Source organism: Melospiza georgiana, chromosome 23 (assembly GCF_028018845.1).
Source record: "Melospiza georgiana isolate bMelGeo1 chromosome 23, bMelGeo1.pri, whole genome shotgun sequence".
Classification (NCBI taxonomy): Eukaryota; Metazoa; Chordata; class Aves; order Passeriformes; family Passerellidae; genus Melospiza; species Melospiza georgiana.
Genome location: NC_080452.1, coordinates 3,867,622 through 3,879,904, shown reverse-complemented (window position 1 = coordinate 3,879,904; position 12,283 = coordinate 3,867,622). Strand labels below are relative to the sequence as shown.

General features: G+C 62.4%; 3 protein-coding genes across 8 annotated transcripts in view; 2 read left to right on the top strand and 1 right to left on the bottom strand.

The window, feature by feature from the left end:
* The window catches only part of CELSR2 (cadherin EGF LAG seven-pass G-type receptor 2), a 31,022-nt gene extending 26,417 nt beyond the window's left edge, over positions 1-4,605 (top strand). The window contains exons 29-35 of one of the 2 annotated variants that reach the window (XM_058039988.1): positions 340-456; positions 540-670; positions 1,227-1,315; positions 1,407-1,550; positions 2,096-2,302; positions 2,376-2,604; positions 3,995-4,605. In XM_058039988.1, coding sequence (XP_057895971.1) covers positions 340-456; positions 540-670; positions 1,227-1,315; positions 1,407-1,550; positions 2,096-2,302; positions 2,376-2,604; positions 3,995-4,016 — 939 coding nt within the window. In that variant the 3' untranslated portion in view covers positions 4,017-4,605. Of the gene's footprint in view, positions 1-339; positions 457-539; positions 671-1,226; positions 1,316-1,406; positions 1,551-2,095; positions 2,303-2,375; positions 2,605-3,765 lie in introns of both variants that reach the window. The other variant, XM_058039987.1, reaches the window with a different exon arrangement.
* Positions 4,606-4,702: 97 nt separating this feature from the next.
* On the bottom strand, positions 4,703-6,980 carry PSRC1 (proline and serine rich coiled-coil 1). 3 transcript variants are annotated; one of them, XM_058039991.1, is made up of 6 exons: positions 6,626-6,980; positions 6,473-6,543; positions 5,700-6,047; positions 5,349-5,505; positions 5,100-5,270; positions 4,703-5,012 (listed from the first exon to the last, which is right to left on the bottom strand). In XM_058039991.1, the coding sequence occupies exons 1-6, from the start codon at positions 6,696-6,698 to the stop codon at positions 4,897-4,899; spliced, it is 936 nt and encodes a 311-aa protein (XP_057895974.1). In that variant the 5' UTR covers positions 6,699-6,980; the 3' UTR covers positions 4,703-4,896. The 3 variants fall into 3 exon arrangements, with proteins under 3 accessions (XP_057895974.1, XP_057895972.1, XP_057895973.1); XM_058039989.1 differs by having other exon boundaries at positions 5,100-5,505; XM_058039990.1 differs by having other exon boundaries at positions 5,100-5,505; positions 5,700-6,051; positions 6,486-6,543.
* Positions 6,981-8,081: 1,101 nt separating this feature from the next.
* Positions 8,082-10,917, top strand: PPIL1 (peptidylprolyl isomerase like 1). Of its 3 annotated transcripts, none has more exons than XM_058039734.1 (4): positions 8,082-8,185; positions 9,335-9,489; positions 9,569-9,637; positions 10,629-10,917. In XM_058039734.1, the coding sequence occupies exons 1-4, from the start codon at positions 8,130-8,132 to the stop codon at positions 10,847-10,849; spliced, it is 501 nt and encodes a 166-aa protein (XP_057895717.1). In that variant the 5' UTR covers positions 8,082-8,129; the 3' UTR covers positions 10,850-10,917. The 3 variants fall into 3 exon arrangements, with proteins under 3 accessions (XP_057895717.1, XP_057895719.1, XP_057895720.1); XM_058039736.1 differs by having other exon boundaries at positions 8,180-8,266; XM_058039737.1 differs by lacking the exon at positions 8,082-8,185 and adding an exon at positions 8,255-8,339.
* Positions 10,918-12,283: the final 1,366 nt, after the last annotated feature.

The following is a 12,283-nucleotide window of genomic DNA, read 5'->3' as shown; positions in this document are numbered from 1 at the left end:
TGAACCCCACACCCTTGGCACCTCCAGAGTCCCACACCTATTTGTAGGGCACCCAGTGGGCACAAAGAGGTCCTTTGCCATATCCAAGGCACTAATGGGAGGTATCCAGTGTATATGGGAGCACCTCAACCACTCCATGGTGCCCATGGAGGGCACCCAGTGCATATGGGGGTCCCTCATTCCGTTTGAGATATCAGTGGAGGGCACGCTCATTCTCTTTGAGGTACAAATGGGATGCACCCAGTCTGGATGGTGACCCCTTGACTGGTCCAGGGTGCTGCTGGTATCCTTCCAGGCTGTACCCACCCTTCCTTGTCCCCCCACCCCCTTTCTGCCCAGGGCCCCCTCATCTTCCTGTCCTGTGTGGTGCTGAGCAAGGAGGTGCGAAGGAGCCTCCGCCTGAGCTGTGCCCGCTGGCACCACCCACCGCTGGCCACCAAGGCCACCCTCACTCCCGTGAGTGCTGGGCCACATGGGGGGGTGCCAGGAAGAGAAGGGCAGCCTGTGCCATGGCCATGACATCCTTGTGCCCTTGGCAGGCCTGTGGCAGGGACAGCACATACGTGGCAGGGCGACTGTACCCGCCCCCAGGTGGTGGGTCCTCGGGGTCCCTGCACAGCACTGCACGCTCGGGCAAGAGCCACCACAGCTACATCCCCTTTGTGCGGCGGTACTGGGCACAGCTGGGACCAGGGCATGGGTTTTCGTGGGGTCCTGGGCTGGTGTGGCAGTGGGATGACAAGCTGCCCATGGTGATGGTGATGGGATGGTGGGGTAGCGGGGTGCTGGGGTGGTTGAGCGGTGGGTTGGTGGGGTGGCAATATGGCATTGCATGGCATGGGAATACTGGGATAGCAGGATGGTGGGTGGTGGGGTGACATGGTTGTGGGGGTGTTGGGATTGGTGGATGGTGGGGTGGCGTGCTTGTAGGGGTGTTGGGATGGCTGGGTGATGGGGCAGTGGCATGGATGCACAGCACTACAGTGGCAGGGTGACATGCACATGCAGTGGTGAGGTGGCAGGGTGGTCACAGAGTGGGGGGTTGAAGGGGTGTTGGGGTGAAGTGGTGGCAGAGGTAGGTGTCAGGGTGATGGATATCAGGGTGGTGGATGTCAGTGGATGAATATTGTGTCAGTGGGTTGGTGTCAGTCAGTGGGTGACAGTGGATGGTAGGGTAGGTGTTTGGGAGTGGGGATCAGGTGTTGATGAGTATTGTGTCTCCACAGGGAGGACTCAGGTCTGGCAGGCAGCCCGGGGCCAGTTCCGCTGCCCGAGCCTGGGGGGCTCTTCCTTGACACTCGGGACCAGCCCGAGGGTATGGCCTCACCCCTAGGGCAAGTGCCTCTAGCCTCGGCCCAGGGGGCAGGAGGTGTCTCTGGGCACCTCCTGACCTGTGACCCCCCCAGAGCACGACACAGAGTCAGACAGTGACCTGTCCCTGGACGACCCGAGCGGATCCTATGGCTCCACACATTCCTCCGACAGCGAGGATGAGGCCCCCCGTGGCTGGGACCCCCTGCCCGGGGCTCCGCCGGGTCCCCCCGGCCCTGGTAACACCCCCAGGGGGCACCCCGTGGAGATGGGGGACCTTCAGCCTGGCTGGGTGCTGATGGGGGCACCCAATGGGTTGGCGGAGGTCCCTTGCCTTATCCAGGACAGTGATGGGGGGCACCTGGTGGGGGTAGGGCTCCCTTGTCCAGTCTGGAGTGGTGATAGGGCCATTGAATAGATTTGGGAGTGTGGGAGGAGGTCTTGCATCTTGGCTGGGTCCTGATGCAGGAGGCACACAGTGGACAAAGGATCCCTGGTCCAGCCTGTAGTTCTGATAAACACATAGTGGGTATGAGAGAGAGGGTCCCTTGTCCGGTCTGGTGATGGGAGACACTTAAAAGGTTTGGGGGTTCCTCATGCAGTCAGAGGTGCTGATTGGGGCACCCAGGGGGGAAAGATGGCCCCTTGTCCACTCTGAGGTGTGGATGGGACTGATGCAATGGGTTTGGGTGTATTTCTCACACTATGTGCTGATGGGGGCACCCAGTGAGGATGGGAGGGGGTCCCTGGTCCTGCCTGTCCCAGCTTCCTTCCTTCCCCACAGGTGACCCCCTGGTGCCCCCGGGATGCCCATACTGGCCAGGGGAGTTTGTGACGACAGCAAGCGAGAGTGAGGGACCAGGAGGTAGCGAGGGGCTGCGAGTGCAGCCAGCAGGGGGGCAGGGACACCCCTGGGGTGACCCCCCCCAGCCCAACGGCGAGGCACTCCCCAGGAACCCCCTGCTGCTGCCCCTGCCCCACCCCCACAAAGGTATGGGCTGCCATGGCATGGGTGGGCGCTCCAAATCTGGCCTCCCCACCCATGGGTGATGCTGCTCCTGCAGGGATACTGAAGAAGAAGTGCCTGCCCCCCATTAGTGAGCGGGGCAGTGCCCAGCACCCTGGGCCACCCCCACCGCCTCCTGCTTGCACGGCTGCCTCCTCAGGCAGTGATGTGGGCCCCCTCCCCGTGCCCCGGCCTCGGCAGAGCCTCCAGGAGCAGCTCAGCGGCCTCACCCCCATTGCCATGAGCATCCGCACAGGCACCGCTGACGAGGACTCCTCTGGCTCTGAGTGAGTGCCCACCACATCTGAGGGGTGCTCACTGGGAGTTCTTTGGGTGCCAGGATGCCCTCTGGGCACCTCTTGGGTTTGAGGGTGCCCTTGGGGTGCCAGGGTTCCTGTTGGGTGGACAAGCAGTCAAACACCACTTGTTGGGTACCCTTTGGGTGCCTATCAGATGCAAGGATAGCTGGGTATCAGGGTGCCAAGGTTCCTGTTGCACTCTCATTTGTGCCAGGGTTTCTCTCAGGTGCCCATTGGGCACCCATTGGATCCAACACTTCTTGGCTGCTCATCAGGTGCCACAGTAATGACTGAACACCCATTGGGCACAACATTACCTGTCGGGTATCCATCAGGTTCCAGGGCTCCCTTTGGGTGTCCACTGGGTGTCAGGGTGCCCAACGGGCACCCTTTGGATGCCCATCAGGTGCCAGGGTTCCTTCTTGGGTGTTCATCAGGTCCCAGCAATCCCTTTGGATCCAATGAATATCGGGTGCCAGGGTGCGCATTGGTGCCCATCACATGTAGGGTGTTTGTTGGCTGTCTATAGGGTGCCAGGGTGCCCAACAGGTGACCATTGAGTGCCAGTATTCCTCTTGGGTGCCCATGGGGTGCAAAGGTGGCTGTTGGTTTTCCACTAGATTCCTACTGGGTGCCCATTGAGGGTTGGGGAACCCACAGAATACCCATTGGATACCCACTGAATACTCACTGGGTGTTCATCAGGTCTAAGTGCACCCACTGGATGCCAGTTGACTGTCCGTGGGTGCCCATTGGATGCCCATTGTGCATCCATTGACCATTATGTGTCCATTTGGTGTCCACTGACTGCCCATTAGGTGCCTAATGACTTCTGTGTGCACACTGGGTGCCCCTTGGCTCTAATAGCACCTGTTGGGTGTGCGTTAACTGTTCGTGAGTGTCCACTGACCACTGGGTGCCCCTCGGGTCCAACAGTGCCCATTGGGTGTTGGAGTGCATGTTGGGTGCCCACTGACTGTCCAAAGGTGCCCGTTGACCACTGGGCGCTCACTAGGTGTCAGGGTGCCCATTGGAGTGTTCACTGGGTGCTGGGGTGCCCACTGGGTACCCCTGACCACCCACGGATGCCTAGGGCAGAGGTGGCACAGCAGCACTAACTCTACTCTTTTCTCCCCTTCTACCCCCCAGATTTCTGTTTTTTAATTTTCTCCATTAACCCAAGGGGGCTGGGGGCTCCCCCCCAAACCCCACCCCACCATCTCCCCCCAGGGGTTGGCGCTGGGTGCTGGGAGGCACAGAGGGCACCCTGGCATCCACCTCCTCCATCATGCATCTGTCTGTCTTGTTTTTTATTCTCCCCCCATCCTGCACTTTGTATCCATCCCCCCCCTCCCCCATCTGTCCGTCCCCCCACCAGGAGCGACGAGACCTCGATCTAATGGGGACCCACCCAGCAGGCAGCCCACCCACTGTGCCAGGGACACCAGGACAGGGAGGGCACCAGCATGGTGGGGGCGGGGGGTAGAACACACCAGGACTGGGGATGCACAGGGACTGGGAGGACATCAGGAAGGAGCAGGGAGCCACAACCCTCTCCTCAGTGCACTTTGCATCCTTGCAGGGATTGGCACCTTGGGATGATGGCACAGGGTGCCCCTGATGTCCCCTCACGATCACCCCCAGCCCCTTTGCCCAGCAGAGTGTTTTATTTAAAAAATACATGAAAATACAAAAAAAGGAATTTATAACCAACTTGCCCCGTTGTGCCAACCCCCCTTGCCCCCCAAGGTGCCAACTCCCATGAAGGTGCAACCCGTCCCATGGTGCCAACTCCCCCAGGTGGGGAGCATGTGGAGGGGGTATCAGCTAGGGGTTACAGGGAAATCTGGGACCCCCCTGCCCAGGGGTGAGGCTCAAGTGGGGGAACCCCGGGATGGGTGTTGGGGGGATGAGGGGCCCCTGGGTGCTGGGGAATATGGAGGGTTTCCTACTGCTGATGAGACCTTTTGTAATTAAAGCAAAACTCAATGAGTGCCTCGGCTCATCCCTGGGGACACCCCTGGCTCTGCCACCCCAACCTCAGCTGGTCCCTGGGGGTTCCAGCTCTGCCCTGCAACCTGTTAACCCAACGGGTGCCTTGGCTGCTCCCTGGGGGCCCCTGGTGCTGCCTGCCTCCTTCCAAAACCCAGTGGATGTCTCAACTCATCCCTGGGGTGGCCTTGGCTCTGCCCCCCCCAGCCTAGGTACCTTAGCGGGTACCTAGGGGGGGGTCTGGGTGCCCCCAGGGCCTCTGGGTGGGTGTGGGGTGGTTTGGGGGTGTCACCTCGGGGTGCTGCTCACCGCCGTCTTGCGGGAGGACCGCAGGCGGGTGGGAGGGGGTCCTGGTTTGCACCCCGAGGCACCAGTTGTGGGGGCTGCCCGTGCTGCCCCTGCACCTGCAAAGGAGAAGGAAGCCACATGGAAACTGAGGCACGGGGGATGGGGCATCCCCTGCGCCCCCCCAAACCCCATTACATCCTTACCTCTGGGGGTGGGGGTCCTCCCACCCGCTGCTGGAGCCCGAGGGGACAACTTGGGGAGGGCAGTGGGTGCCGGGGAACAGCCGGAGGGCACAGGGGTGGTGGTGGTCCTGGTGTGGGGCTGGCGGGTTGGGGGGGGACAGGAAACTGTGCCCCCCCTCACCTTAGCCTGGCCTGGGGAGAGAGGGGGGGTTGGGGTGTGGCCCAGGAGCCCCTGTGGCCATGGTGTCCCCATTCCCTTGCCATAACTACCTGCTGTTCCCCCCTGGGGGGGCTCTGACCTGCCCCGGGCACCAGCCCTCTGCCCCTGGGGAGGGCATGGCCGGGGTGGGCCCGCACGGCTGGGGGGGAGCCCCCTGCCACCCAAGGGTCCCTTTGCCGCTGCTGTGGAATTACGGCTGGGAGGTGCCTGAAAATAGAGCGGGGGACATGGAGACATTCAGTGAGTGCCCCCTCACCCACAGGGCTGGGGGGTTCACGATGCCCCTTGGAGACAGGAGGGCACTCACTGCCCCCATCTAGGATGGGTTTGGGGGGGATCTGGGTGTTCAGCACAGGTGGGACACAGCCACACTGGGACCCCTACCCCTGGGTCTCACCTACCTTGGGGACACTGGTGGCAGCAGAGGCCCCCCGGGGCTTGGCGGGGGGGCGGGGGCTGGGGGCAGGGCCCTGAGACTCCACGGTGGGCAGGAGTGCCCGCACCGGGCTGTCCTTCACCACGAAGGTCTGGCGGCGGGGGCTGCGGGGTGTGCTGGGGGGCGTGGAGGCGGGTCCGGGGGGGTCTCCGGGAGCGGGAGGGGCCAGGTGACACCCCTCCAACTGTGCCGCCAGGCGCGTGGCCTCCCGCACCATCTCTTCCAGACGGGCCCCACTCAGGGGACTCCAGCGCCCGTTGCTGCCCCCGTGCCGGCACCCCCTGCCCGGGCTATCCTCATCCTCCTCTTCCTCCTGGCTGCGGATGGGAAGGGGGGAGGGGGAATGGCTGTGTCAGCCCCCCAAACACCGCTGCCAAGAAGTGGCAGGAACCCCCCCCCCCCCATGCCACCCAGGACCCCATTCATTGTGTGACACGTCCCCCAGGACCCCCAGAACCACATCTGTGAGGGGGACATATCCACAGGACCCTCAGAACTGTGATCATGGGGTGACATGTTCCTTAGGACACCATCTTTGGGCAGTGATGTCCCTCATGGCCCCCAGGACCCCAGCTATGAGTTGCACATCCCCCACAACGCCATCCATGGGGTGACATGTCCCCTAGGACATTGACAATGAGGTACCCTGTCCTCCACGTCCCATCCTATTCCCCACGTTCCCAACTACAAGGTGTCTTGTCCACCCTGTTCCTATCCATGGGGTGCCCTTTTCCCCACCACCCTCCCGTACCTGTCAGACGGCGACAGCACACCGAAGTCGAAGCTCTCCTCGGTGACAAATCGAACATCTAGGGGGACACTGGGGGTGAGCCCCGGCCCCCCGCGCCAGGGGGGAAACACGGGGGACATGCAGCACTGGTGCTGCCGTACCTCGGTCCTCGGCCATCGCCTCGGGGCACCGGGGCCACCTGTGGGAGCTGGCGGGGGTCACCACCGACCCCATCGGGGTTCCCCACCCGTGCCCCCACCCGCCCCTCGCCGTGTCCCCAACCCCCCGCGGGGGCCCGGTGGCACCAGCCAGCGCGCGGGTGACACGGCCAGTGCCAGGCGCCGCTGGGCTCGGTGCCACCGGGATGGGGACAGGGATGGCTCCGCCAGCGCCAGTAGGCGGGGGTGACACCGGCGACCCCCGTGCGGGGAACCCACAGCCAGCACCCCCAGCCCGGGTGTCCTCAGTGCCACGATGGAAAGTCCCAGACCCGCACAGTGCGAGTCCCCAGCGCCACAATGGTGGTTCCCAGCCCCTATCGGGGACCCCAGCCCAACACTGAGGGGGACCAACCCCGCTGGGAGGTCGCAGTCCCACACCCAGGGGAGCCCCTGTTCCACACCCAGAGGGTCCCAGCCCCACACCCACACTCCGATCCCGGGGGACCCCCAGGCCCACACCCCGATTCCGGAGGATCCCCAGCCCCACATCTTGATCCTCAGGGGGTCCGTCCCATCCCCATGCAAGAGGACCTCATTCCCGTAACTAGAGATCCCAGCCTTCACCCCCAGTCCCTTCGGGAGCCCAGCCCCACACTGAGGGGTCCCAGCTCTGCATTTCGATCCCGAGGGAGTCCCATCCACATTCCTAGGCCTCCCAGCTCCCAGCCCCCATACCGGGAGGGTCTCAAACCCAAACTCCGACCCAGGGGGTCCCATTCCCATTCCTGGGCCTTCCAGCCGCACACTGTGGGGTCTCAGCCCCATAATGGGGCGATCCCTCCCCCACACCTGGTGAATCCCCCAGCCACTCACCCCCAGCCCAGGAGACCCCAGTCCCACATTGGGGGGTCCCAACTCCAGAGTAAGAGGATTCCAGCCCCACCGACGAGTCCCAGCCGCGCACCCCAATCCCTTGGTGACCCCAGCCCCACACTGAGAAGGTACCAGCCCCCACCGGGGGTCCGGGCCCCGCAGCCCCAGCCCTGGGGGTCCTCAGCCCCTACCAGGGGGTCCCAGCCCCTCACCCCGACCCCATGTCTCCCCATCTCCGCATGGCGTGGTTTACCCGGCGCTCCGCGGCCCACCCGATCTCCCCACCGGTTTCTCCTGTCCCCGGGGGTCCCGGTCTGCCCTCGTCCCCCTCTCCCCCGCCACCTCACCGCCCCCGGCTCCCGCTCGTCGCGCGCGCCGAGGAGGCGTGGCCTAACGAAAGGGGCGAGGTCTCGTTCGAATTCCCCCTCCCCTTGCGGCTCAATCGCGGCGTGCCCGCCCCGGGTTCCGATTGGCCTGCTCCCTTTAGGTGTTCATTCTGATTGGCCAGTCTCCTCGCCTTTCGTCTCGCTGATTGGCTCTTCCCCTCCCCCACGCCCCGCCTTCAACAGCTGGGGGTGTGGCCCGGAAGCGCGGTGCCTGAGGGTCGTTCCGCCATCGGTGCCTCCGCAGCATGGCCGCCGTCCCGCCCGACTCCTGGCAGCCGCCCACCGTTTCCATGGAGACCACGTAAGGGGCGGGGCATCGCCCCGGTACCGGCACCGGTACCGGCACGGGAGGCCCTGCCCACCCCTTGTCCCGGCACTGGCGGTAAATCGGTGTCCGCTCCTTCTCTCCCCGGCTTCCGTGCAGCCCCGATGTTCTTGAGTCCCTGATCCTGCCGGTACGGGGCAGTCCGCGGTGTCCGTGAGCCCCCGGTATCAGGCAGACCCTGAACTCCACAGGTGCTAAGAAACTCTCAGTGTCTCCAGAACGGGACAGCTCCGTTATCCCCCAGCATGAGCCAGTCCTGGTTTTCGCCCCGATACTAGAGGGCCCCTGGTTCCCTCGGTCTCCCCCCTGGTGTTCGTAACCCCCAAGCCCCGGGGTATCAGGCAGATCCCAGTGATCCCATGGTATCCCGTTAGCCCCAGTGTCTCCCGATACCGCACAGAACCAGCCAGTCCAGCTTGTTTCCCTTGGTACCAAGAGCCATCCATGTCCTCCTGGTGTCCCATTGCCCCCCATCCCCTCTCACCCCTGTGGTCCCTGTCCCTGACTGGCCCTGGGGGATATGCGGGGGGAGTGAGGGATCACGTTGAGGTGTTTCCTGTTACCCGTCCTTGTTCTTGTTCCATTCCCATTACCAGTATTCCTATTTCCCATTCCCTGGATGGGCCTGCTTGGTGCTGGAGCTGTACTAACAGCACAGCCCCCCTGACTTTCGTCTCAAACTGGGGTTGGGGGAGGGTCACAATTCTTGCCCTGCAGCTGCAAGAATTGACCCTATAGGTGGAAGAGTTCACAGCAGGGGGACCCACCCTGTCTCCTGTTCCCATTCCTGGTGCTGTTCCCCATTCTCAGTGTCATTCCTGTTCCTGGTTTTCCCATTCTCAGGATGGGCTCTCCAGTGCTGGAGCTGTACTGGCAGAAAAAGCCCATAGCTTTGGTCTGAAACTGGTTGTGGGAATCACAGTGTGATGACCCTGTCTCCAGTTCCCATTCCCATTCCTGCTGTTCCCATTCACAGAATGAGCCTGCTGGTGCTGGAGCTGCACTGGCAACACAAGCCCTGGCTTTGGTCTGAAGCTGGGGATGTGGGTACCACTTTGGGATGTGGGGATTACTTCCCCATTTCTGATACCTTTCCCATTCCCATTCTCTGTGTTCCCATCCCAGGATGGGCCCACTTGTGCTGGAACTGTATTGGCAACACGCCCCCCGCACCTGCAAGAACTTTGCTGAGCTGAGCCGCCGCGGGTACTACAACGGCACCAAGTTCCATCGCATCATCAAGGACTTCATGGTGCAGGGAGGGGACCCCACGGGTACTGGTGAGCACAGGCCTCTGAAATCTTCCTGGGACCCACCCTGGTGCCAGGGGTTCCTGCTGACCCCCAAATTCCCCTGCAGGCCGTGGTGGTGCCTCCATCTACGGGAAACAGTTCGAGGATGAGCTGCACCCGGACCTGAAGTTCACTGGTGAGTGGGGCCAGCACTGGGAGAACACTGGAGGGACATCCCTGGGACCCCAGGACCCACCTATAGAGGGGCAGGACCCCTGAGAACACACTTGTGGAATGGGATGGGATGTCCCCTGTGTCTTCATCCCGGGAGTGACATGACTCCCAGGACTCCAGTCATGGGGTGGGCATGTCTCAAGGAGGCTGGTCATGGAGTATGTCCTCCAGGACCCTGGCCATGAGGTGGCATGTCTCCCCTGTCCCCCAAGATCCTGTCTATAGAGTGACAAGTTCTCTGTGTCCCCAAAACCCCATCCATGGAGTGGCGTGACCCCAAGGAGCTTTGCCATGGGATGCCCTGTCCTCTATTTCCGCATTTCTGATGTGACATGTCCCTGTGTCCCACAGACACCAGGATCCTGGCAATGGCCAACATGAGGCTGGACACTAACAGGAGCCAATTCTTCCTCATGTTTCCCTAAGACCTCTCCATTGGATGGCATTTTCCCCATAACACCAGAACCTCAGCCAGGGGATGACATGTCTCTGAGACCCCATCCATGGGGTGGCATGTCCTCCATATCCCCCGGAACCTGTCCCTGAAATGGCATGCCTTCCAAGACCCTGGCCATAGCATGGCATGTCCCTCAGGGTGCCAGGATCCTTGGCCCATGTCCTACAGGCACTAGGATCCTGGTGATGGCCAGTATAGGGCTGGACACCAATGGGAGCAAGTTGTTACTGATGTCCATTAAGACCCCTCTGTCAGGTGACAGGTTCGTCTGCAGCCTGTCCATGGAGTGACATGTCCCAGGGATCGTAGCCATAGGATGACGCCCTCCAGGATGCCAGTCTTGGAGTGACATGTTTCCCATGATACCGGGGTCTTGGCCATGAGATGACATCCTCCCATGGGATAACATGTCCCCTATCGTGCTGGAACCTTGGCTGTGGGGTGGCATGTCCCCTGTATCCCCATCCGTAATGTGACATGTCCCCATGTCTCACAGGTGCCGGGATCCTGGCAATGGCCAATGCAGGGCCGGACACCAATGGAAGCCAATTTTTCCTGACACTGGGCCCAGCACAGTGGCTGGATGGGAAGCACAGCATTTTTGGGAGGGTGTGCCAAGGAATGGGGGTGCTGGGGCGCCTAGCCATGGTGGAGACTAACTCCCAGGACCGACCCCTCGATGATGTAAAGGTCATCAAGGCGTATCCCTCGGGATAGGGGTTGTGGGGTGCCCTCCCTCCAAATTGTACTGCTCATTTATTTGTAATAAAGGAAGTTGGATGTGGTGGGCTCCCTCACAGAGTGGTGGTTTTAGGGGGAGGTGGGGGAAATGTCTTTGGTGTAGTGGGGTCTGGGAGGTTGTGAGCCCCCCCGAAAACAGTTTGTGGGTGCCCTTGGAGGGGTGGGTGTCGTTCTTTGGGGACACGGAGCTCCCAGTGGCCCCACTTCCTGGGCATGCAGAGTGGATGCCAGAGACCCAAATTTACCCCTATTGTGTTGTGTCTGTGTGTCCTCAAAGTTTCCTGGGACACCCCAGAATGTCCCTCTACTATGGACCCGTTGGATCACTGAGCTCTGGGTGGAAAGGGGGGGTTGGTGCTGTCCCCCCAGAGTGGGCTCCCCACACAGCACTGGGGACCTTCAAACTGGCAGCAGAGTCCTCAAGCCAGCACACACTGGGTTCTCCCCCAGCACTGGGTAACCCCCCCCAGCAATGGGTGCCCCCTCTGGCTCTCGATGTCACCCCCCTTGCTCCCAGTGCAGGACCCGGGACAGTACTTGGAGCTGCTGGATGTTACCAGAATGGTGCAGGGGAGGTACTGGCAGCTACTGAAGGATAGCAGAGGACTGGAGGACTCTGCATCTGCAGTTGCGGGGGCTGTGGGGATACTGGGAAGGTTCTGAATAAGGGGGAACTAGGGGGATTGGAGTGGGTGGTATCGAGAGTGTCACAGGGGGGCGCACTGGGAGTGTCAGAGGGGTGCTGGGGCTACTGGGGAGGGAGCATCGGGGGTCCGGTCTGGGGGTGATCCCGGGGATGGTACCAATGGTCCGTGGTGTACCGGGGTCTGGAGGCAGCCTCGGGGCAATCCCAGGGCAGTAGCAGTGGTCTCGGGGTGATCCCGGGGCTGATCATTGGTACCCGCGTCCGGGGGGCACTGAGGATGGGGAGGTGGCACTGGGGACGATGCAGGGAAAGGCACCGGACTTCCTCGGACTGATGCCGGAAATCTGGGGGAGATGCCGAGGATCTGAGAGCTATCCTGTGGGTTAGTACCGGTGGTCCGAGGCGGTCCCGGGAATGGTGAGGCAGCCCGGCGGGCGATGCGGGGGAGGCGGCAGTGGTCAGGGGAGGTACAAGGGATTTGGCGTTGATCCCGGAGCGATCCCGGGAATCTGGGGGGGATCCCGGTGGCAGTACCGGGCTTCTAGGGGGGAACCGGGCTGTGGAGGCGGCGCTGGGGTTGATGCGGGGGGCATCCCGGAGATCTGGGGGCGTTTCCGAGGCGGAACCGGAGGGGTCCCCCGGGCCAGGGAGATACCGGGGATTTGGAAGGAGGCCTGCAGGCGGTGCGAGGGTAGATCGCAGGAATCTGGGGGTGATTCCGAAAATTTCGGGGCGATCCCGGGGGCAGTATCGACGGTCCGTGG